Source organism: Phyllobates terribilis, unplaced genomic scaffold (genome assembly GCF_046119375.1).
Source record: "Phyllobates terribilis strain yellow unplaced genomic scaffold, ASM4611937v1 Scaffold_4__5_contigs__length_816908805, whole genome shotgun sequence".
NCBI lineage: Eukaryota > Metazoa > Chordata > Amphibia > Anura > Dendrobatidae > Phyllobates > Phyllobates terribilis.
In genome coordinates, this window is record NW_027362764.1 from 517,904,787 (window position 1) to 517,930,954 (window position 26,168).

General features: G+C 39.4%; 1 protein-coding gene across 3 annotated transcripts in view; it reads left to right on the forward strand.

Annotated features, from left to right (window-relative positions):
* CARMIL1 (capping protein regulator and myosin 1 linker 1) overlaps window positions 1–26,168 on the forward strand; it is a 344,138-nt gene that overhangs the window by 8,714 nt on the left and 309,256 nt on the right. For all 3 annotated transcript variants that reach the window (XM_073678871.1, XM_073678872.1, XM_073678873.1), the window contains exon 2: window positions 4,759–4,856. In XM_073678871.1, the coding sequence (XP_073534972.1) occupies window positions 4,759–4,856 (98 nt within the window). The remainder of the gene's footprint in view (window positions 1–4,758; window positions 4,857–26,168) is intronic.

Below are 26,168 nucleotides of genomic sequence, written 5' to 3' on the forward strand. Positions count from 1 at the left end.
CTTAAAAAAAACACTTGGTAATACGTGCCCCATGATCCCCAATGATATTCCACATGTGCTGTGCACATGTTGCAGAAATTTCCGCTGTGGATTATAATTAGGGAAAAATCCGCAGCATGTCCATTATTTTTGCGGAAATGCGGCGTAATTGCCGCCATTGACTTGCATTGAATTTCTTAATATCCGCATGACTACATGTGCACATGCGGATATTAAGCGATTCAATGTGCGGATGGTACCCGGGTCTGAAGAAGAGGAGACTCTCCTCCAGACTCGGGTACCATAGTACCTGTTAAAAAAAATAAATAATAATAATTAAAATAAAATAAAAAATAAAATTATACTCACCTTCCGGTGTCTTGGGCGGCTCGCGATGGTGTAAAAGGAACTTCCATGACGTCATTTAGTCATGTGACAGCCGACATCAGCGGTCGTGTGACCTGTCACATGACTAAATGACGTCATGGAAGGTCATTTTACACCATCGCGAGCCGCCCAAGACACTGGACGCACCGGAGAAGGAGACCGGGGGACATCGGAAGGTGAGTATAATGTTTTTGTTTTTTTGTTTTTTTCAATTATTAACTTGGTCACACTATATAAATCCATGCCGGTTGCATGGATTTATATAGTGTGACCAAGTTGTCAAGCACTTTTCCAAGTGATGCTAAAATCGCTTGGAAAGCGCTTGACAACCCGCATGCAGAAATGCATGTGAAGAACGCTTCACATCCGCTTGTCCCTGACATGAAAAAACGCATGTACAATCCGCATGCGTTTTTCCTGCCAGGGAGATGCAGAAAAAATCAGGAGCATTTCTGCATCGTGGGCACTTAGCCTGAAAGTCATGAGTGCCCACTATTTCGAAAGTTGTATAAAAATGTGGCAAAGATGTCCATTGAGTGAAGCTGAATTGCAAAAACTTTGCCAACGCCTCAGATTCTGAAGAAGGTATCCACTGGAGAAAGTGTCCGAAGATGAGGACCACACAAGTGGCGGGGAAAGTGAATGAGAATTCTGAAGTTGAGTCTGATAAGGCATGATACCCAGACAACTAGGGTATGCGAGTCTTTTCAGATTTGACGTATGGACTAAGAAGACAAAATGTGACAACTTTTTTACATCGCACCAACTGGGGCAGCTGTTGCTAAAACGAAAACTAATAATGCTGGGCACTGTAAGAAAAGCCAGCCTGAACTGGCGCAAGGTATCCTTGGTAAAAGAGATGTTGTACTTTACTGGAGATACGAAGTCGAGATGACAAAAAGCCGCAGATGATATTGGATTAAAATTCCACTGAAGGGGCAGTTAATAAGCTAGATCAAATAATAGCTACAGTTATATGAAAAAGTTTGGGCACCCCTATTAATCTTAAGCTTAATGTTTTATAAAAATTGGTGTTTTTGCAACAGCTATTTCAGTTTGATATATGTAATAACTGTTGGACACAGTAATGTTTCTGCCTTGAAATGAGGTTTATTGTACTAACAGAAAATGTGGAATCTGCATTCAAACAAAATTTGACAGGTGCATAAGTATGGGCACCTCACCAGAAAAGTGACATTAATATTTAGTAAATCCTCCTTTTGCAAAAATAACAGGCTCTAGTCGCTTCTTGTAGCTTTTAATTAGTTCCTGGATCCTGGATGAAGGTATTTTTGACCATTCCTCTTTACAAAACAATTCCAGTTCAGTTAAGTTTGATGGTCGCCGAGCATGGACAGCCCTCTTCAAATGATCCTCTGCATGAATGCCTGAGTAGATTTGGAGCGGTGTTTTGGATCATTGTCTTGCTGAAAGATCCATCCCCTGCGTAACTTCAACTTTATCACTGATTCTTGAACATTATTGTCAAGAATCTGCTGATACTGAGTGGAATCCATGCGTCCCTCAACTTTAACAAGATTCCCAGTGCCGGCATTGACCACACAGCCCCAAAGCATGATGAAACCTCCACCAAATTTTACTGTGGGTAGCAAGTGTTTTTCTTGGAATGCTGTGTTTTTTTGCCGCCATGCATAACGCCTTTTTGTATGACCAAACAACTCAATCTTAGTTTCATCAGTCCACAGGACCTTCTTCCAAAAAGAAATTGGCTTCTCCAAATGTGCTTTTGCATACTTCGGCCGACTCTGTTTGTGGCGTGCTTGCAGAAACGGCTTCTTTCGCATCACTCTCCCATACAGCTTCTCCTTGTGCAAAGTGCGTTGTATAGTTGACCGATGCACAGTGACACCATCTGCAGCAAGTTGATGCTGCAGCTCTCTGGAGTTGGTCTGAGGATTGTCCTTGACTGATCTCACCATTCTTCTTTTCTGCCTTTCTGATGTTTTTCTTTGCCTGCCACTTCTGGCCTTAACAAGAACTGTCCCTGTGTTCTTCCATTTCCTTACTATGTTCCTCACAGTGGAAACTGACAGGTTAAATCTCTGAGACAGCTTTTTGTATCCTTCCCCTGAACAACTATGTTGAATAATCTTTGTTTTCAGATTATTTGACAATTGTTTTGAGGAGCCCATGATGCCACTCTTCAGAGGAGATTCAAACAGGAGAACAACTTGCAAGTGGCCACTTTAAGTAGCTTTTCTCATCATTGCATACACCTGGCTATGAAGTTCAAAGCTCAATGAGGTTACAAAACCAAAAAAAGTGCTTTAGTACGTCAGTAAAAAGCAGGTAAGAGTATTTAAAACAAGAAAATGATAAGGGTGCCCATACTTATGCACCTGTCAAATTTTGTTTGAATGCAGATTGCACATTTTGTATTAGTACAATAAACCTCATTTCAAGGCAGAAACATTACTGTGTCCAACAGTTACTACATATATCAAACTGAAATAGCTGTTGCAAAAACACCAATTTTTATAAAACATTAAGCTTAAGATTAATAGGGGTGCCCAAACTTTTTCATATAACTGTACGTACACAAGCAAACACAAAACTAATCGGTGGCCAATGGTTTAACTTTATAACCCCCGATCGCAACGCCAATAAACTGCATAAACAAAGACTTTCTGGAAGAATTAGGAAAGTCACTTGTTGTGTCATCTATTTTAAGAAGAAAAGTGAAACCCCGAAGTGAAGGAGCAGCAGCCATAGTATCCAGCAGCATGCTCAACAACATGAACCCACAGCCTCCACAAGAACCGCAAAAAGCCTAAAAAGGAAAAGATGCATTTGTCCATCTTCAGGGGTAAAACAAATATTACATGTCCTACTTGTAGTAAATATTTATGTAAAGCACATGTGAGTTATTTCAGTGCAGAATATAAGAATGCCTGAATATGAAAGTGAACATGCACAACTTTTTTCTAAAGAAAATAAAGCAAACTGAAGTTTTGATTTTCATTTATTTTTGACCAACTATGTTCAAATACAGCTAAATAATGCAACTGGTATTCAAGTAATAAGCTTAAAGTAGCTAAATATAAAAATTACCAGACTTTAATAGGTCGGGTCATATTGACCCGAACAGTACAAGTGTATAGCAAATACAAACAGAAAAGCAGGGTTAATATACTCACCTGCTGCTGTCTCTGGGATCCTGCGCTGTTCTGTTCCTCTTGTCTGATGAACGGAAATATATCTCCGGATATGTGATAAGTTTCTTCTAATATTTAGTATCCATGCATAAACCCTCTGTCACATGATGTGGTTTCCTACTGGAGCAGAGAATTTGAAGTGCTGTGATTTGTTTCTTGCCTCGTTTTGCTTGCGTGTGTGTAGTCTGACTGTCATACTATTGCAATTTATATCTCTACTGATCCCAACATTAAAGCAAATCTGTCTCTAGATTTCACAATATAAACTGCATACATTGTTAAATAGATCTCTTTGACTTGATGAGGCTGTTGTAATTTCTTTGAAAATTCATGTCAAAATGGCTGTATAATCAAATAAAAAACAAAACATTTTTTAGTGCAGATCTTGACTCTTAAAATGCTCATTTTAATATTGGACATGGAGGTATTTACAAAGGGTGATAAAAACATTCTTGCAGAGTTTTTCAAAAGTAAGTACACCAGCCTCATCAGTCAGAGCTGTATTTAATAATGCATATTGTCTTTATTGTGGAATCCGATAACATGTTGCATCTGCTTTTAAAGGGTTTGTCCTGTCTTCTCTATTCAGGAGCGCACCGCTCCCCAGCCTCCTGGCTTCTGCTTGCTGAGGGCTGAGTGCTCCTGCTTGATTGACAGTTTAGATAAAGGGCATTGTTTGCCAAATTTTAACAGTACACTCCTGCTTTCCCGCCAGCTTCAGAGCAGTGCTTATAAGCACAATAGAAAGGAGCGTGTTTGGCCACTGTGCTGTGAACAGCCTCCTAGGCAATGAGGTATTAACAATATACAGTGTATATGTATGTATGTATGTATGTATGTATGTATGTATGTGTATATATATATATATATATATATATATATATATATATATATATATAATAAATACAATAATGATTTTCAAGGCAACTGTGTGTAATTTTTAATAAGTAGATTGTAAGGTTTCCTGTTTTTACAAGCACTTTCCAATTAAAGCCATCTTTTTAAGATGGGAATAATCCTTTAAACTAAACTCCCTTGAGATTTTATGCCACTAGTTCATGTATTATTCTTTTTTTTATATGCCTTATGGTTCTATTATAACCTTTTGTAAACAGAGATAAAAGACTGAGGAAACCTATTACATTTCAACTAGTGTTATGAAAATCAATATTTATTTTTTATTTTTTTGCATCCTAATTTGTTATTCTTCTTTTAGACAGCATCCGGGATGTTATTGGAAGAAAAATTAAGATTGCCGTACGGAAGAAGGTGAAGCTTGAGATCAAAGGGGATAAAGTTGAAAACAAAGTCCTGGTATGTAAACTGAATAAATTATTATTATTTTTTTTTATTAGATGCTTATAGCAATGTTTCATACTGCTGACCACGGCATCTGTCCATAGATATCATGGAGGTTTGTATTTGTAGCTTATGTGATCAATTTGGAGAGAATGGTTTATCTATTGGTAATTCTGTTTATTTTATTTAGTGTGTTCAACCTTTAAAGGAAATCTGCCACCAGTTACCGTATCTGAGAACAATATGATGTAGGGGCAGAAACCCAGATTCCAGCAACATATCACTTACTGGGTTGTTTGCTGCATTTTTAATCAAATAAATTTATAATCTGCTGCTAATATGTCAGTTCTCTGAATGCTGAGCTCTATATAACCCTGCCCACACCACTGATTGGCTGCTTTCTGTGTATACTGTGCATAGGAAGAAAACTGTCAGTTGGTGGTGGAGGGCAGAGTTATACAGAGCTCATGAATATGGAGCAGGTTTACCAGTCCTCTAGTGATAATCTCCTGCTGATAAAACTGATTAAATCAAAACCACACTAAGCCACCCACTAAGTGACACATCGTTGGATTTGTGGTCTATTCCATTACATTACGCTGTTCTCAGATTAGGTAGCAAAAACTTGGTGCCAGATTCTCATTAGATTGCCCACTCCGCCCCCAGCATAGCCTATTGCTGAAATCACAAATTGTGTCGCAGCCACAACTGCGACAAAAAAGGGCACCGCTTTCCATTACAATTACAGGAAAAACATTGCCGTAGTACCATGATTGCAAAAAAAGTTCTGTACTTGCCTACTGATATCTGGCTGCTCCTGTTTAGTGCCGCACTGGTTCCCTGCCTCTGCGGCCACTGACTGATTGTAGCTGTCTCTCATCGATCCTGCAAGTCAGTTGAGTGTGTTTCTGGATTGGGTTGTGAAAACGCCACTCCATTTATTGTCTATGGGATTGACCGAAATGGCCAAGCTCTGCTTTCACCAGCTGTCTCATTGACCATCAATTTGACTTGACTCTGCAGAGCCGGGTCCCAGGGCCCCATTCTTGAGATCACTAGAGGTCCCAGATTTTGGACCCCATTAATCAGAAGTTATCCCCTATGGGGAATAACATACTGTTTTAGAAATAAACCTTTAATAAACTACTGGAAAGTAATATTGTATTACACCTAGTAAACGGCCTAAAGAGCTGATGCAAAGATCCAAAAAGTAGAATTCCCTTGTCACGCGCCAACAGCCCTTAGATCCTACACAAAGCATAATTTATGAATATTAATTTACCTGGAATGTTCTATTAAATAATAATTTCCATACAATATTTGCATTTCCATGTTTGACTGATTTACATGTAATATTATCCTGTAATTAAATCCTTTTATATAATGGTTTTACGAGAGCAAGAAAATGCAGCATCCACATTGGTGTGCTGACTGTACCGTAATTAAAATAGTACGATTTAATCTGATTGAACCATTTGTCTCAATGGTGTTAACCATTTCTGCCTCCTCGTTGTGCGATTTAACCATTTGAGTCTTCACATTCTAATAGCAGATAGATCTGTAAATTTGCCAGCCTGCTGATTACGCCATGTTAGACAAACTTTTATGTTCAGCCCATGAAGGTGGTTAGAAGTGTTTTTTTTTTTTTCTTTTTTTTTTTACATAAGATTATCTGTGTACAATGCATGTACGTATGATGGCTTGTAACATGCTGCTGGTCATTTACTGCTAATGATTAATGAAATGGTGAAAATAAATGTTTTCACATCTTATTATTGCACTATAACTATATATAGTTTAACTGATTCAGATCAATTCATTCAGTTAGTATTCAGTTAGTGGAAACAATAAATGCAAGTTTTAGATTCAGCATGCTAGGGTTATGTCCAGATATTATCAGAACTCTTAGGCTACGGTCAGGTGTGGAACCGTTTTTCTGAAGAAAAATTAGCGCATTAGGTTGCCGAAAATTTCTGTATCGCATGGGGTGACAGCTATAGGAAATTGAAAAATGTACAACTTGCCTTGTAATCTCCCCTTTTTTTTCTTCTTCATTTGAGTAGGGTTCAAAAATTCCACTCCCATTTATTGAACTGTAATGGGACACATAGGCGGCACTGAAATTCCACCTTCATTATTGAAACCAATATTAATGCACTTGTTGATGGGCACCTAGGATTTCACATACGACAAGCCTAAATTTTAGTTTGTAGAATGTTTGATCTACAAGTATATTATCTGCATACATGCGTTCACATGCCAACTAGCTGGACTGGATACAGTCTAGTCGGAATGTGGCCAGAAGCATGCAAATCGCTTACTTGCAGTCACATAGCCACCCACTGCCGGAGCCAGCACTAGAGCATTCTCACAGCGAGCAGTGCGCACAATGTATGGATTCTCAAGTTAGAGTGACTGCAGACTTGTAGCCTAAAGCCAAACAACCCCTATAATGTCACTATAGTTAGCAAAAAGGACAGTGATTTCAGATCCATAGAATGTAGAAATGACTGGAACCCAGGAGACAAAGATATTGTTTATCCATCCTTTAAATGGAATAGAAACCCTGACTGACTGGATGACATTTGGTAATGGGTCAATATGAATTCAGGAGACTGGTCAATATAAGGCTAAGTACTCAAATTAAGAGATCTTTTGAGGGTTAGAAATGAGATGACCACATAATACTTACATTCATTGGTGAGCCAAATCAACCTTACTGAGAACTGGACCTCCATGTAATATTAATATTTTATTGATTCCATTGAGTTAAATCATTTACTCAATTTAATTTTCAAGCACATTTTTTTGTCAGGCTATTGAGTTGCTGCTGTAATAACTGTCACTGTAGAGAAATGTTCCATAGTTAAAGCACGCTGACATACTCTCTCATTATTCAATACCTTTGCCTCTCTGATTTCACTACTTTTACCTTGGAAGGAACTGGGCTGATGCATATTTTGCTCTGCTTTTTCCATGATCAGAGGGAATTATTCGGAAGGTTTTTAATCTGAGAGCAGCAGATTAAAGCTGCTCACTGCGCCAGCGCTGTTGCCCGATCTCAACACTGCGCAAGCGCGGCTCCAAGCTGCACACTGCGCAAGTGCGGGATTTTACAACAGTTTTGAGTGACATCGGCGCTTGAAGGACAATCATTCAGAGTGGGCAGTGACGTCCATGACTGAACAAAAATGAAGCACACCCCTATGACTAAACAAACCGGTACCATATAACTATATAAAGTGCTTTTGGGACATGACTCCGACTTGTTCATCATCTTCACACTGACAGTGATTTTTATGTACGTATAGACTTGTATTGGCACTTTTTGGTGAAGCCAGAAAAATGCCCATGATCTCCCATGTTTTTGAAAAGTGGGTCCATGGCGTTGGTTACTGGTGGGCCATTGGCACCCCAGTCCGACACTGGGTGAGGGTGTCTAGTTCCTGACTCCCTCCAATTTCATAATGACCTTCATCAATCATTTTAGTCCTGGACAACCCCTCTAAATTTAGAGGACCAGTCTAAAGAAACACAAAATGTATCATCTGGCATGGGCCCTGTGATAAATTTGGTATGTCTAGTCCAATTCTGAGCTGTCTAGATTACAACAGTATAAGTAAATCTGCCCCATATGTCACTATTCTCTTTCTGTAACCTGAGCCCTGCTTTTTACAAATCTCCCCCTATGCCTTATGTGCGGTTGGTAAGTTTTGTTCTCCCCATAGCTTGAGGCACAAAATTCGCCAACGATTCCTGCAGCTCTACCAGGACTTGCATGAATGTCTCTGAATGTCCCAGTGCGTATGTTTGATTACCATTAATGACTATCTTTTTATGTGGCACAGACCAGGACATTATTCATGATGAATCACCATGCTAAACATCGGAGCTCTTCATTTCCTAATTGGAAATTGTTTATCTTCTACATGATAAAAACCTCACACAATGATCGATGGATGATGTAATGAATGTGGAACTAAGAGGAAAGGTGCAAAGAGCACTGTGTAGGCAATCCGTGTTCCTCCACATAGTACCTGCTTCGGTTCTCCAGAGCGTACAGGAGGTCACTATTTCTAATATGGTTCAAAATGGAGGTCTCCAACCTTTCGCAGGTCGTAAGCCTCCATCAAATACAACACATGATGTTTTAGCCACATGAGTATTAAAACATAAACTTACTAAAAATACAACCTTGTTATTTGGCTCTTACACTGGTGTTAACCGCCAGCGATACAATTTTAACTCTAAAAATAATTATTTTACGCTAGAGCACAATAGTATTTTAGACTCGAGGTTGAAAGATGACACAAGTCCATGGAGTATAACCTAATATATTGATCCAGAGGAAGGAAAACGCCCTATGAAGCTGGTGCTAATTGCCCCATATTAGGGGAAAATTACTTTTCGACTCCACATATAACATTCAGACTAGTTAATTCTTAACAATTTGCATGTGTTTACTCAATTAGCAAAACATATTTGTATTTTCATGATATTTTTATGACCTTATCTTTGGTACGGATTCTTTGGCAAAATTGGTGTTTTAAACTCTTTAAGGCTTCATTCAGGCATCAGTAATTTTTCAAGCCCACAAAGTGGTAAGAGTGTCATCAGTGTTTGGTCAGTATTTACCATCAGTGATTTTCACGTATGACTAAATCGCTTACAAAGCTTTTCCTATCCATTGCATTGTTCATCAACTTCACACTAATGCCATCCGTGTGCTGTCCATGATTTTCATCGGCGCATAGACTTGTATTGGCACTTTTCATTTGTGATGCCAGTAAAAATGGTCATAGTCTCCATGATTTTTGTACGGACTCACGGTCCTCAGAAAAAACATGGCCATGTGAACAGCCGCATAGACTTTAATGGATGTGTTCTATCCATGAAAATCACGGAAGACGTACTGTTTGTGAAAAACGGATATCTGAACGCGCTTGAAATATGTTTTATAAAAGCTTCTCATTGATTTTATTGGGGATACGTCTGTAATACACGTCCTTTATTTCATGTAGAAAAAAAATCAAGTTAATTTTTGGCAAAATTGCTTCCCATAATGAGATATATCTGTATTCTATTGCTCATTGGAGGTGCATCTGTGACACTTGATGTTTTTAAATAGCATTTCAATGGAAAATTTCATTTTTTTTTTATTGTTTAGTAAATGTGTGTTTTTAACATTTTTAATTTTACTATATTTAACAAAAAAAAAGAAGAAACAAAAAATCTTGGCTTTCATGTTGGCCACTAGGTCTAATTTAAGACTTGTCTCGACTCTTGGGCATATGGAAATAAGTAGCAATAAAGTGATTCAGACCCTGTCTTTTATAAAGAAGCATTATTTGAGCAGGTCTAATATGTGCAAAGGTCATTGTGCAGGAAACTGTAGGAGTTGAGATGTAAAAATACTTATTGTGAATGGAGGCTGCTGTGTTTTCTACTGTGTATATAGAGATGTCCCCTTTCACTGTAATCCTGTCTTTGATGGTAATGAGACTGCTGAAAGTCATTTGTACAAAATAACAAGTGTGAGTCTAGTATAATGCTTAGAGGCCAATGTAAAGATTGTAAGATAGATTTTATAAAGCCTGATTTAAACAATAGGTCATTTTCTGACACCATTCCTTTTTATTGTAAGAATGATGGTGATCTTGACGATATCTAAATCTTTAAGACTGCATAGAAGTCAAATTTCCTCATTAATTTCCTACAAACGCAATGTATTACCTGGTCAGAGCATAGGTGATGAATATATGATTGATAGGGGTCCAACTACTCGGATCCAACCGATCACAAGTACATTGGTTTACTCTGAATGGGGTGATATTGCACATGCGTGACTTTTGCTTAATTCCCTGTCCATGAAAGCAGTAGTTACAAGTATACAACCACAGCCATAGACCCATGAACTTAATTAAAGCTGTAGTCACGAAGGGCTTATTTTTAGGATAGGTGGGGGTCGCAGCAGTCAGATCCCCCTCCAAATAAACACCTATGAATAGATGATGAATGTGGTTCAATAGATCTACTACTATCATATTTTTTATTTTTTTTTTATCCTGGCATGTGCTGAGAATCACAAGTGGTCACCCAGGTTTCTGATCCATCTTGTGGACACCTCACCAATCACATGAATGGGGGGGGGGGGTGTCCTATATTTCCTGTTTTGAATGTGTCTTTCCATTCATAGTGTGTTTATACATACTGGGATGGGATAGCAGTCATACCCACAGCGATCAGCCACACATACACGGTGAGGTCAGATCCATTCCTGTATCTGAAGAGCTAATTTATGTTTTCAGATCCTGCCTAGGGAAAGGATGGGTTAATAATTAGGAGATCTGGTTCTAGGTATCTGTCGTAGGTCCTGTACAAGGATATAAAATCTTTTAGTTTCTCGAAATATTTAGATTTGAGAGCCCTCCAGTGGTTGATACCTTTTAATGGCTAACTGAAAAGATGGTAATAAATTGCAAGCTTTTGAGACTACTCAGGTCTCTTCATCAGACAATGCAGGAATGAATGTGTCGCATGGATTTAGGTCATTCTACATCAACTAAGGAATGTGATCCTCGGACCTGTGAGGTCATCCCAGAACTCGACTAGACTTCAATCACAGAACAAAACTTTCTCACACCACACCTTATCTATGAACGGCTCCAATATTTACGGCCACAAATGTTTATCCCTCTCCCATACTCAAAGTTCTGCTTTATGTCACTTGTCTCATCTGTTGCATTATTTCTGTGTCCTATTGTGTATAAATATGTGACTTTTCAGACTTCATGTTATTCTATGCCTGATGAAGAGACCTGAGTAGTCTTGAAAGCTTGCAATTTGTTACCATCTTTTCAGTTAGCCATTAAAAGGTATCAACCACTGAGGACTCTCAAATCTAAATATTTTTCTATCTTCTGTCTAACACTGTAGTCTAAGGGGTAACTTTTCTCCTTGTGGAGAGTGACATACAGGTTCTCAATTTGCAGACACTGTGTTTCGGGCTGTTGGCCCTCGTCAAGGAGAACCGTTACCCCTTAGACCTCAGTTCAGAGCCTCTCACCTAGCTAAATCAGTTCTCATACTTTGCACTGACAAGGGCCATTAGCCCGAAACACCGTGTCTGTAAATTGAGATTCTGATTTGGCTATTATCCAAAGTCATATTGCACGACTCATTAAAGGGTCTATTGTGACTTGTAGGATTGCTGCTTCCAATAGGTGGTGCTGTAGAGTTCAAGTCCTCTTTTTCTCTGAAGATGCAATTTGCATATTAAATTTCCCAGCGGAGCCTCGCACGGCGAATGAGCCTCCTTACCTTGGCATCCCCACAAGGAGAACCGTTACTCCTTAGACTTCAGTCCAGAGCCTCTCACCTAGCCAAATCAGTTCTCATACTTTGCACTGACGAAGGGGTTTCTATTTGTCCGAAAAAGACCATTGAATTAACTGTTTGCTGGGTGTTTAAATGGCACAATGTAACATTTAAATATTTTAGATTGAAAGAACGATCATGGGCCCATAAAGCATTGGTTGCCGGTCCATATTCATAGCTGTTCATTTCCCCAGTTGTTTTCTATGCAGAGTTGTGAGGTTATGGCCTCGGGCATAAACCAGCTCGTGACTTAGGCCTTGAATAAACTGTTATTCAAGTCTAAACACATAGTAAATTCTGCTCTGCGAGAATTGGAGCTGCAGTTTCTGGCCAGGTACATGCCAGGGTGCCGGAGTAGGAATGTGCGGCTGCAGTCCACCATTTAGTGTACCCATTACTATATGTAACAACTGCAAACAAGTTCTTTGCTGGACAATGGCAAAGATAGGAGTGGGAAAAATGTTACTCTTACTATTATTTTCTGTACAAATATACGTTTAACAACGAAGAAGTAGTTTGCTGTTGATTGTAGCCTTGGTTTTCTGACCCTTAGGCTATCATTACTCTGGTAAATTTCATTACAAACCAATTGCGTCACAGAAAGGAAAAAAAATTGCTACATTTGAATGTTCATTATGATTGCAACCATTGATTATTATGTGACCTAAATGAATTACCCTTATTGTATCACCATTATATCTACAACAGTAGTCTGAGTGGTAACATCATTATGGAGAACAACATGCCATGATGGGTGTTTATTATTATATTTTTCTTTTTGCATCCTAGTAAAAATAATATGCAGCTAAAGATGACCAAATGCCTTAGATAACTATTGCTGAATACTTGCTTGTCCGACAGTTGTTCCTCCCAACTCTTTCATACAGATGAGCACTCACCTTAACCGAGCATGCATGTGTTCTAAAATCAATGAAAGAAATAAGATGCTGAAAGACACCTTTTGATAGCAGCACATCTTAAACGAGTTGTCCAGGTTTGGCTTAAAAGTCTGCAGTCAATCTATGTGACTACTGACTTGTGAATCCTCACAGTGCCCACTGTTAGGAATCTTCAGTACCGGGAGCAGGCAATCATGTGATCGCTAGTATGCAATATGCATACTCCCGGCCACATTCTGACTAGACGTGCATGGCCTCACTCAAGTCTAGTCGGAATATGGCCATTAGTATTCATATTGCATACTTGTGGCCACATGATCACCTGCTATAGGCACTGGAGAATCCTGACAGTGGGCTCTGCGAGGGTTCACAAGTCTGCAGTCACATAGATTGACTGCAGACTTTTGTGTCAAACCTGGACAACCTGTTTAAGTAAGAACAAAGGATTACAGGTGTTCTTTCTTTTAACATTTGCTGTGAGAGAAGAGTGGTGATGCTCTCACACATTATGGGTTTAGCTGATGTTATTGTGTGTGGGTAACTTTTTTATAGCGATCAGAAGGATGCTTCCATAATCCATTATTTAGATGTTTAATTTGATTTGTTTTGTCTCAATCAGAATTTGCAAATGTGTTACATGCGTGTTTACCCCAAGGGTATGTACAAACATTTAATTTTTCCCACAAAAAAAAAAAAAGTTTTACTGTACCAGCAAAGTGAATGAGATTTCTGAAATTTCCTTGCAGATTTGAATGTTTCATAGCTAGAGCATGTTCATTCTTTCAGCATTTCTGCTGCATTTATTACCCATTGAAGTGAATGGGAAAAAACTCCTAAAAAAACTGCACCAAAGGCGTGGCAAAAAAAGCTCATATTTTACCCACAGTTTTTCCTGCCAATACTGAGCTTGTGCACATAACCTAAGCATGTGTTTGCATGGGTTCGCTGCAGATTTTCCATTCCGATTTTCTGAATGCCAGTGCCAGCATTGTAGGTGAGATTTGGGGAACTCTCATCCCCATGCTATGGAGGTAATTTCATGGGAAATGTATCCCATGTCATCGTATCCTTACTCTTCCTTTCTTTCCACCCAGCTGCTTCTATCTATTCATCATTCTTCCCTCACTTTCTCTTTTTCCCCTTCCTGCTTCCCGTTCCCACACTTACATTTACTCATGTACACCTGATTACTCATTAACTCTCATAAAGGAAGTGGAGAATTTGCAATAAATGAAAGCCATTTGTAATCCTATATGCTGTGAATTCCCGGCTGTTCAGATATTTGAGCTTTTAATTCATGTTAATCCTGCATCTGGAAACGTTCCTTTCTGGCCTGATAACACCGTAGTATATTAATTTTTATGCCTTAACCACCAAGTCGTAGAGTTTAAAGAGGAGTAAATGTTGTAAGGTGCAGTTTTGTTGTTGCTGGGGTTGTTTAGAAAATTATATATATATATATGTATGTATGTATGTATGTATGTATGTATGTATGTATGTATGTATGTATGTATGTATGTATGTATGTATGTATGTATGTATGTATGTATGTATGTATGTATGTATGTATGTATGTATGTGTGTGTGTGTGTGTGTGTGTGTGTGTGTGTGTGTGTGTGTGTGTGTGTGTATGTATATATGTATATGTGTTTAATTCTCAACATTCAACAGGTTAAACACTATAATTATTATCACAGTGAGGAATAGATAAATGGTAATGTGTCCGTCCCCCCCCCCCAAAAATAAATAAATAAATAAGAAAAATGCTATTTTCCTATAGATGTAGTGGTAATCTGCAGGTTAGTGACATTTGAATTATGTCAGGCAGGATTACTGGAGCATCGGCTACAGAGAGAACTTTTAGTTTTATTCGCCCTGCCGCCACTTACTTCCAGTCATTGGGGCGGTTCAGGGCACTCTTAGTCACCTCTCACTATGCTGTGAGCTCAGCTGTAATTGTTCTCCTGCACTTTGATTGACAGCCTGCTCCAGGGCCTGCGGAGTCAGACCTCCCACTCCAATTCCTCAATTTCTCTGACTCTGACTCCCTCTTACATGGCTTATGTTTAAGTGATATATTTACTGTAGTAAAATTGTAACCTCAGGCTTTTCATTATCATTATGATACAATAATCAAGCTATTTACTTTCCTTAGTCCTGTTTTCCTGTTCACTCTAGCAGTTCTGAGATGAGTGCAGTTATTCCTTCCCAGTGCCTTTTCCCTCTGATCTGTAGAGGAAGAGCTTCACTACTGAGCATGTACATAAAGTGCAGCACAGATTTATATTAACTAAAAGCATAGATCCTTAGATCAGGAATAGAACAGAAATTTCATAACTTTCCCAAATTCTTAAATATTCAGCACATCATGCATTGAACTACTGTATCCAATTTATTATATATTTTAAGAGTCTGTCCATTTTATACCAAGACTGACTCTTACTCCACCAAAGCGGACACCAACTCTGACTCCACAGCACTGGCCTGCTCTAAAGCACGTGTATGACTAAATGTCCTCTTCACCACCCAAATGGCTGGAGGCGAGTGGCTTCAGGGAGAAGATAACTTAACTTAATTTTCTTTCTGTAGCCGCTGTTTTATTGAGCCTGACAGACATGATTGAAATGCTACTTACTTACAAATTAGCAGTATATAGTGGTGATTGAAAGTTTGTGAACCCTTTGGAATGTCAAAGTCCTGATTCTTTTAATACTATAGAAATATTGTGAAAATATCTAAAATGAGCAGTTCACGGGAGAAAACGCCACCAATATAATAGATTTTTGAAGGTGTTTTTTTTTTTTTTTTTTTATAAAGGGAGAAAAGGGCTAAAATTCCTCCAAGCCAATATGCAGGACTAATCTACAATTGCTGGAAACGTTCAGGGCACAGTCAGACTACTGTATAAATTAGACAGAAGTCCAACACAACTTTGAAAGGCTCACAAACTTTCAAGCAATAATGTATCTGCAGTTACATAGCATTTTTGGAGGTGACAGGTTCCCTTTTTAGGGCTCTCTCACACCGACGAATAGCCAGGGTATAACTTGGACGAGTGCTATCTGATGTTTTCATAGCACTCATTACAATGTTATACTATGGAGCAGCGCCGACAAATTTTATATTCACTGCATACTGCGATTTGAGAGCGTTTTTTGAACGGCGCGCACCCATACAAGTCTATTGGTGTGTGCAATACATCGGACTACTTTCGGATGTCATCCGAGTGCAGTCTGATATACCCCGACCCACACAATTGATCACAGGTGTGGAGAAGATGGAGAACTTAATTTCTCCATCTTCTCCACACCTGTGATCCGATTTTTGCATGCGATAGAATCTGGTCACAGTAAAATGACACTTGACTAGTGATGAGCGAGCACGCTGGTTACTCGAGATTTACGAGCATGCTCAGGTGTTTTCCGAGTATCTTCAGCGTGCTCGGTGTTGTTTTAGTCACTCAGTGCTCATGATTTGCGACTGTTTGACAGCTTCAATAAATGTGAGGATTGCCTGTTTCTTAGGCATTCCTCACATGTATTAAAGCTGTCAAACAGTCACAAATCATGAGCACTAAAACCTCACAGAGCACGCTGAAGATTCTCAACGAGCACCCGAGCATGCTTGCCGAAAGGATTAACAGAACATACTCGCTCATCACTACACTTGACCCTCGGCTCAAACTCTGCTATGAGCGTGAGCCATTTGCATATGGTATCCGATTCTCTGACATCAGATGCTATACACTAATGTGAACGAACCCTAATCTCCAAAACTGATGTGCTGTGTAACCGATGAAAATGGAAACAGGGGGAACCCAGTGATTACTGTGGGGTCCGTTTAGGTTCTGTTATGTGACCGTATCTAGATTGAGAAATACAAGTTCTGCATACATCGCCTTTTGATCAGCTCTAAAAAAAAAAAAAAAAAAAAAAAAAGAGACCTAATCGTACCCCACAATAATCAATGGGGTCCCTCTGCTTACTTTTACATGCGTTATGCAACAAATCCATTTTGGACATTAATTCCATTTATCTGTTCCTAAAAACAATGTCGGAAAGCAAGCGTTGGCTAACGAAACCAAACCTGAACAAATACTTCCAGCTTCATAAATGATGTTGCTCGATTTATTTTGTTGACGTGGGACAAAATTCTTCTTTTTCTAGACTGTTCCTGTGCATTCAGCCCCTTCTTGTGCCACCTGGAATGGAGCGTTGGCTGCGCATGTGTGGCTCTCTACTCACTTTGTGACATGTTGTAAAGTTGCCAAGCACGCTCGCTTTGGGATATGCTACATTTGTAGGAGATGGGAATTGTCCACTATCATTGATTTTGGGTATAAACATTTTATTCTTTGTGGTATTGAGGTTTTCTTTTTCCTTTTTTTTGTGGGGAAGGGAACAATCTTCTTTTGAAGCACTATTGCTTGGCTTTCAGCGGCTAGTCCAGGCTTGTTTCCCTATGAGAAGTGTTGCTATTAATCATGAATACCTGGTATTCCTGACCTTTTCACTTCTCCTTTCTGTATATTTAGAATGCTAATGCCTTGAAGCCAGTCTTGTAGCCTTTGCAAAATGACAGGATGGTAGGGAACTTGTATCCCATTGTTCTAATTTCAATAATGTTTCCAGAATGTTTTATAAAGAAAATGTATTTAGTTATATTGACAGAAGATTTTATATTACTATTTGGTGCTGTGCACAAAGGACTTAATTGGTATAGTATACAGGAGCCGATAAGTCAGTCATTGATGGTGTCATCCTTTTTATAAGGTATTTATCTGAGCGTTAAGTCATCTGCTATCTGATCACTTACTGATATCTGGGAGTCTGATTACTACAATGTCCACTTGGCGGTTGGGGTGGTGGTGGTGGTCAGGTGTCTAATGGATGCATTACAGTGGCTGCATCAGTCATAGATACCATCGTAGGGAAAGCCTGGACCTGTATAAAGCAGGTATACTATTGGTGACATTACTACACATGTTAAGGAAGATCACTGGACATGCCATGTAGGGTCCTCATAGGAGGTGGGAGAGGAAACAAGTTCTGGCTTGAGTGAAGCTTACTGGCAGGAAACAGCAATGCTATCTTATGCTTAATGTGTGCCATTAAACCTGTATCCCTTTAAAAGCTGCCAGAATGAGGTCATCTCATTTCCACAGCAGCTAAGTAAAGGTTGATTTGTAGACATTAGCTATGATGTAGGTCTCACAAATGAGTCTGACTACAAGCTGTAACAAGCTAATCCTAATTGTAGATTTATATTTGTTGTTAGAAGCCAACCCAGCAAAATGGTTAAAGACCGCAGTGTGAATGAGTGCCATCATTATGCTGAATGACTATGCTATGGATTATGTATCCCCTAGCATTAACTATAAAGGAAGTGGAGACCATGAACAAGCCATCATATATCTGATAATGATGTATAGGTAATGGTGTATTCCCTCCTTAGACATTTCTTGCACCTCTGAACTTACCTCCAGAATGGAGTCTTCTGATCAAAGTCCAGCTTGGTGAGGAGACCGCTGGCTACCACATCTGGGCTGAGAATGCTTAGAGAGGTGTATTCACATGACTCTTTCCATTCACTTGTTGGGAGTCACATTCTCCCATAGAAGTGTATTGAGAGGGGCGCACATGTGCAGCCATCTACCCATTCATTCTCCACATGAATGACGGCTAGCAGCTGCCTTACTGGTCAATGTTCGTCCGCAATGCTCAGTTTTGCAGCGAGTCTCCCAAACGGAACTTACACCTCGATATACAGTGCTGCTCACCATTATTGGCACCCCTTCATTTTTTTCATAGACTGTACAATATCCTCAGAAATAAATGGATATGTACCAAAGTTATATCCTTAGGATTTTTTAATTAGTGGTACAAAGTAATACAACAATGAAACAATTTAAAAAGCAAAACAGAATAAACAGCATGTTCAGCAATAAAGCCACCCCTAATTAAGACTTTGTATTAAAACATTTCTTGTAGCCATCTATGAGCTTCTTGCACTTTTCAGCTGGAATTTTCTCCTACTCTTCCTTTGCAGTTTGTTCATGCTCTTGAATGTTTTCAGGGTTCTTTTTCCCAATGGCAGATTTCAGCTCACCCCAAAGATTTTCAATGGATTTGAGGTCAGGACTCATTGCTGGCCATTTTAAAACAGTCCATTTTTTTTTCTTTTTCAACCATTCCTGTGTACTTTTGGATGTGGGCTTTGGGTCATTGTCTTACGGGAGTATCCATGATCTTCAACTCAAAACCAAGTTTTCTTACACTCGGTAGGATATTTCCCTCGAAAATCTCTTGATAATAATCTGATTTCATGATTCCTGTGATGCGGTCAAAGCCTCTAGAATCCGATGCAGCAAAGCAACCCCACAGCATGACTGATCCGCCACCATTCTTAACTGTTGGCAAGGTGTTCTTTTCCTTATAAGCTTCATAGCGCCGTTTGTAAACAAACTGTTGCTTTGCATTGCCAAAAAGCTCTATTTTTTTTTTTTTTTTTCTGTCCACAGAACATTTTCCAAGAAGGATTGTGGTTTGTCAAAGATCAATTGTTCCTTTTTATGTATTTTCTTAAGCAATGTTTTCTTCCTTGGCCTTCGCCTTAAAGCTCTGCTTGGTTTAGTGTGCGACATATGGTACTTGTTGAAACCATGACCCCCAGACTGTTCCAGATTGGCCTTCAGGTCTTTGGATGTTTGACATGGTGTTTGTTTCACCATTTGCATCAACCTTCAAAGACATCTCTTGTCAATTTTCCTCTTTCCCCCATGTCCATGGAGGTTCTTGACGGTTTCATGCTTGGCAAACTCCTTAATAACATTGCAAACTGTGTGGAAACTGGGATACTAAGGTCTTTGGAGATGGCCTTATACCCTTTGGAAGTCTTGTGTTTGCTAATAGCAGTTCTGATGTCCTCAGACAGCTCCTTTTGCCTTCACCATTGTGACAAAAGGACAGGGCCTACCATATGGCTTTTTAAAACACTGAAGTCATCATTCATTGGCTAATTCATGTCACATGGGCACTGACAATTAATTAATCACAGGTGAATCTCTTTTGTGATTTACCACAGGCGAATCAAAATGTGTTTCCATACTAAATTAATGTAAAGGGTGCCAATACCAGTGACACAGCAAGCTTTAGGTTTTTCTATTTTTCCCTCCCAATGTTTTTTGTTTTAAATTATTGTTTATCATTTGCTCCTTTGTATTTAACACAAGTGCTCTATACAAAAAAAACATTCACTTGATTCATTTTTTTTCGGCAGATATTCCATATTATGTACTTAAACTTCATGGGTGCCAATAACAATGAGCAGGACTGTATGTCCATGAGGCTGTAAATTTGGTTCTGTCGAGGCATTGTGGTCCATATACGGACCGTGAAATACTCTTGTGTGCACCTGGCCTTAGGGAGGACCTTTTTGTTATGGAGACAGTGGCAGCTTCTGAAGGATACTTTTGACTTCTGCGGATTTAGGAAATGTTTGCTTATCCCCTGGGAATTAAAGAACCAAATAACTATTTTATTCAAGTATTTTATTCATTCATACAATACACGTAGTAGCACTTTATCACCAGAGTAAAATAAAAAGGCTATGTGAGCTGAAAGTCTTGTTCTCAGCAGTTGCGTCCCTGGTCATTGATCGACATGCGCTTGTTATAACCTCAATATAGATTTAGTAACTTTAAAAGCGATCAGCGTTGTATGAGAGCATGATTGAGAGCACTCATGAAGTACAGCGGCACCACTCTGAACCTGCTTGATTAATGATTTATTAGCCGTACAACTGTCCAGATCAACTCAGTTGTTTTGTTATTCTGCATTACATGCATCAGCTACTAGCTATTTTACCGGGGGAACTATGCACAGCGCAGAGCTCTGTCACCTCCTATTCTCATCATGATTTCCAATTAATTATAGGTTGTGGCCGCTACACTAGTCATAAATGGTCTTCAGTAAAATGTATCAAACTCTTAAAGCTCTATACATAAGTCATCCTCAGAGTTGGCTTCTGCACCCAGAGAATTCAGGTAAGTGCCAGGGCCCAATGCACTTATGGGGACCCATATGACCGATTTATATTGGCGACATCCAGTGTACATATATGACTGATGTTCCCACTTAATGCATGCTCATGGCAGCCAATGACATAGTCATGTCAGCCCGAAGATTACTGAAAGCTACCATGGTTCTGCACCTGAAACCCGCTGTCTATTATTTTCAAAGAAAAAAACACAACGTTTAAAATAAAATAATTGGTAACACTATAAATATAAAAAATAGCATATTATCCTAAAATGTGAATGAATATGATCACTAAAATAATAAATCAAGATGATGAATTGCTGTTTCTGGTCATTTCCCACCTCCGGAAAAAAACAAAAAAAAAAAATCAAAGGCCAATGGAACCCAAAATGGTAATGTTAAAAAAAAAAAATGAGTCTGTACTTAAAGCCCCCATGCAATTCTATTCATAAAAAAAGTACCTATTATCAGTCTGTGGCTGCCCTTTCTATTTAAGAAGACATTGGTGTCCCTAATGGGAGGCTAAAAGATCTGACTCTTTCAAAATTGGGCCTGAACTTCCAGGTTGTGGGATCCCTGGCGTGCAGAGCGGGATTGCTCAAACTTTTTGAGGTCCCCCTTACAGTTGAATGCAAGATTCCTTGTATTATTGCAAGTCCTTGCGCTTTGAACTAATCCAGCGCTTTCACTGTAAGGGGGGCCACAGAGGGGTTGTGGGATCCCAGTCTGCATCCCAGTATCCCATAACCCAAAGGGCTGTCCCATCTTTGCCCATTGTATTTTTTTTAAAAAGAGCACCAACTAACTGGTGACAGGTACTCTTTAAGTCCTTGAAAAGCAATGAGGAAAAATTGACAGCTAAGAAGTGATCACTGGGACGCCAGTCGCCTAAGGGTCTGACCCCGGCACTAGCCATCCATCCTTTATATGAGGAGTATTTAGAAAATGGACTAAAAATACTGAATCGTTCCTCCATTTTGAAGGAACCATCCAATGTTTTTTGCACTGATGCCTCTTTACCAAAAAGGTTTTACATACTCAATTGATTTAACTGATTTTGCCAGCCATTTTGACGTTTACCAGCCTTTTCTAATATATGTGGAAGAGGGTCTGGCATATTTTTGTTCTGTAGGATTGCAATATACAGTACAGACCAAAAGTTTGGACACACCTTCTCATTTTAAGATTTTTCTGTATTTTCATGACTTTGAAAATTGTACATTCCCACTGAAGGCATCAAAACTATGAATTCACATGTGGAATTATATACTTAACAAAAAAGTGTGAAACAACTGAAAATATGTCTTAAATTCTAGGTTCTTCAAAGTAGCCACCTTTTGCTTTGATGACTGCTTTGCACACTCTTGGCATTCTCTAGATGAGCTTCAAGAGGTAGTCACCGGAAATGGTTTTCACTTCACAGGTGTGCCCTGTCAGGTTTAATAAGTGGTATTTCTTGCCTTATAAATGGGGTTGGGACCATCAGTTGTGTTGTGCAGAAGTCTGGTGGATACACAGCTGATAGTCCTACTGCATAGACTGTTAGCTGCTTTTTTCTTGCCATAATACAAATTCTAAGTAAAGAAAAACGAGTGGCCATTATTACTTGGGAAAAAAATTGGGCAAACTTTGAAAGTGTCCCCAAGTGCAGTTGCAAAAACCATCAAGCGCTACAAAGAATCTGGCTCACATGAGGACCGCCCCAGGAAAGGAAGACCAAGAGTCACCTCTGCTTCTGAGGATAAGTTTATCCGAGTCACCAGCCTCAGAAATCGCAGGTTAACAGCAGCTCAGATTAGAGACCAGGTCAATGCCACACAGAGTTCTAGCAGCAGACACATCTCTACAACAACTGTTAAAAGGAGACTTTGTGCAGCAGGCCTTCATGGTAAAATAGCTGCTAGGAAACCACTGCTAAGGACAGGCAACAAGCAGAAGAGACTTGTTTGGGCTAAATAACACAAGGAATGGACATTAGACCAGTGGAAATCTGTGCTTCGGTCTGATGAGTCCAATTTTGAGATCTTTGGTTCCAACCACCGTGTCTTTGTGCAACGCAGAAAAGGTGAACGGATGGACTCTACATGCCTGGTTCCCACCGTGAAGCATAGAGGAGGAGGTGTGATGGTGTGGGGGGGCTTTGCTGGTGACACTGTTGGGGATTTATTCAAAATTGAAGGCATACTGAACCAGCATGGCTACTACAGCATCTTGCAGCGGCATGCTATTCCATCCGGTTTGCGTTTAGTTGGACAATCATTTATTTTTCAACAGGACAATGACCCCAAACACACCTCCAGGCTGTGTAAGGGCTATGTAACCAAGAAGGAGAGTGATGGGGGCTACGCCAGATGACCTGGCCTCCACAGTCACCAGACCTGAGCCCAATCGAGATCGTTTGGGGTGAGCTGGACCACAGAGTGAAGGCAAAAGGGCCAACAAGTGCTAAGCATCTCTGGGAACTCCTTCAAGATTGTTGGAAGACCATCTCCGGTGACTACCTCTTGAAGCTCATCAAGAGAATGCCAAGAGTGTGCAAAGTAGTCATCAAAGCAAAAGGTGGCTACTTTGAAGAACCTAGAATATAAGACATATTTTCAGTTGTTTCACACTTTTTTGTTAGGTATATAATTCCACATGTGTTAATTCATAGTTTTGATGCCTTCAGTGTGAATGTACAATTTTCATAGTCTTGAAAATACAGAAAAATCTTTAAATGAGAAGGTGTGTCCAAACTTTTGGTCTGTACTGTATAATAACATTGCACATGATGCCTTTAAAGGAGGTGTCCACTAGTGGACAACCCCAGCTTAATTAAGTCAGTGCCCCTCAGAAAATAAAAACCTTGTATTCTCTCCTCTCACAGCATCATCATTGCAGCAAGATCAGCGCTGTTCTTCTAGCAGGTGACCTGACATTGTCACTGATTGACTGCAGCTCATACTTATTCTGTCTAAGCGGACGTCTGCTCTGACAAAATGGTAAACACCACAGACCAGTATGATAACCGTATATTCCTTTGTCCTGGCCGGGTTTGTCTATTCGATCCTAGCTTTTCACTGCACTAGAAGAGAGTTGCCTGGATGGAGGATTATACTTTCACAGTTGAGTGCGCCTAGAACCCGTTACCAATATAAAGCCATAAGGCAGGCAATATAACTAAATACAAAAGTATTTATAGCCATGCATTGTTTAATAGAATATAAATTATTATACTTGATATTAAATCTGAAATAGTCAGATTTCCTGTATGCATCATTATTACCCATGTAAACAACTATGCATTGGACTTGATCAATTCGGACAATAACAATAGACCAGCAGAAAATTACCGAACAAAAGAGATCAAAGGTAAGCAGGTTACTTAAAAAACCTTTAATGAATCATGGTTTGGCCAAATTAATGGCACTGCATAGAGAGACGCTCACACAATAGATATATAAATATATGTTAAGGGGAATACAATGTCCCTATATGATATGAAACATAGTATATTTATCAGTACAATAACCAGGCAATATGATTGTTTGGACATTATACATCATTTCAAATTATGGAAATTGTTACTTCGGAAAGTGCCCAGTGCAATGATATTTATATCAAGGGATTCATATCTCATGCATAAATACAATAATTACATAATCCATCCAAACAGATATAGATGACCCCAAGTTGGAAAAGTGCCTAAGTGCAATAAATACTGGGTAGATGAAGTGCCATGCAGATGCGTAATATAGCTAAAAGTAGACCATAGTAGGGATAGATATTATATCCATGTATATATGATATCACCTGCTGTGTATATATAGGAAAAAGCAGTTATTGTGGCACATCAGTATCCAGAAATTGTACCCACCCTAGTTATTCACATAGTGCATATGAAGGGATACAATCAAATTCCTATTCAATTTGGTACAAATGAATTAAACAAAATGGCAGGATTCCACAAACAATTCTTCAATGATTGTGATACAGAGTCTACATTAGCAAATTGTAAATCACAGCTAGGATACCGCCGACATGCCGGCTTGTCCCTATATTTGCATTGAATATGCTCATATCCATATACTTTACCAAGGACGTGTGGCGCCTTCCCCGACGCGCGTTTCGGCGTAACCCCTTCGTCAGGGGGTAGGGCTACAACAGAAAATAAGAGTTTAAAAATACCTCCGCTACCAATGGACGTGTCTGTGGAACTCGTGTGACGCGCGCGCTGTCCGGGATATACCGGAACACATCCGACCACAGTGTCACGTGCGCACCGTATCAGGTCACATGACCCGATGACGTGCGCCTCGTAAAGACACAGATGTCAGAGCTTCTGGGTCCAGGACAACGCATGCGTGCTAGTCCCAGCACAGTGCGGGCGGAAGTGATCAAGCGCCATATTTGAGAAGGGTATCAGACAGGTAATCTTACATATAGATAACACTAGTCGTAAGTACATCTCCAACACAAGGACATTATAAGGCGATATATGGTATAGTGTAGCCAGCGTCCGCAGAACAATCAGGTGCACATCCGACTATCTTTATTATTCCAAATCTTTTATATAAGTCTCTAGGAATATCATATTGGGATTGTATTACATATATCTCTCCAATCAGTATAAAGTGCACCAGTTCTGCAGACCTTGGCTACAGTATAATCACCCTCACATACTATATAGTATTCCACTATTCCTTTTAAAGGGAAAAATAATTTTTTGTTAGGAATACAAGTCCAATGTGTCCCAATCAAGTCAACAGGGATGTTCATGATGTATACAACTTCAACTTGTCCAGGATGATAGTTCTGACCATTTGATAGTTAGGAGTATCCATAACGTCCATCCCACTTCCATATCTGTAAACAAAAGCCTAGATAGATGATTATTGGAAAACATTTGTCTCCACCGCCTAATCATATTATGGAGAAGAATCAATTGACAAATCCACCACAACTCAAAACAGCGCTGCAAATATTTCATAAAAGCAGATTAAAAAGATAAAAATGATCCAGAAAAGTAGCCC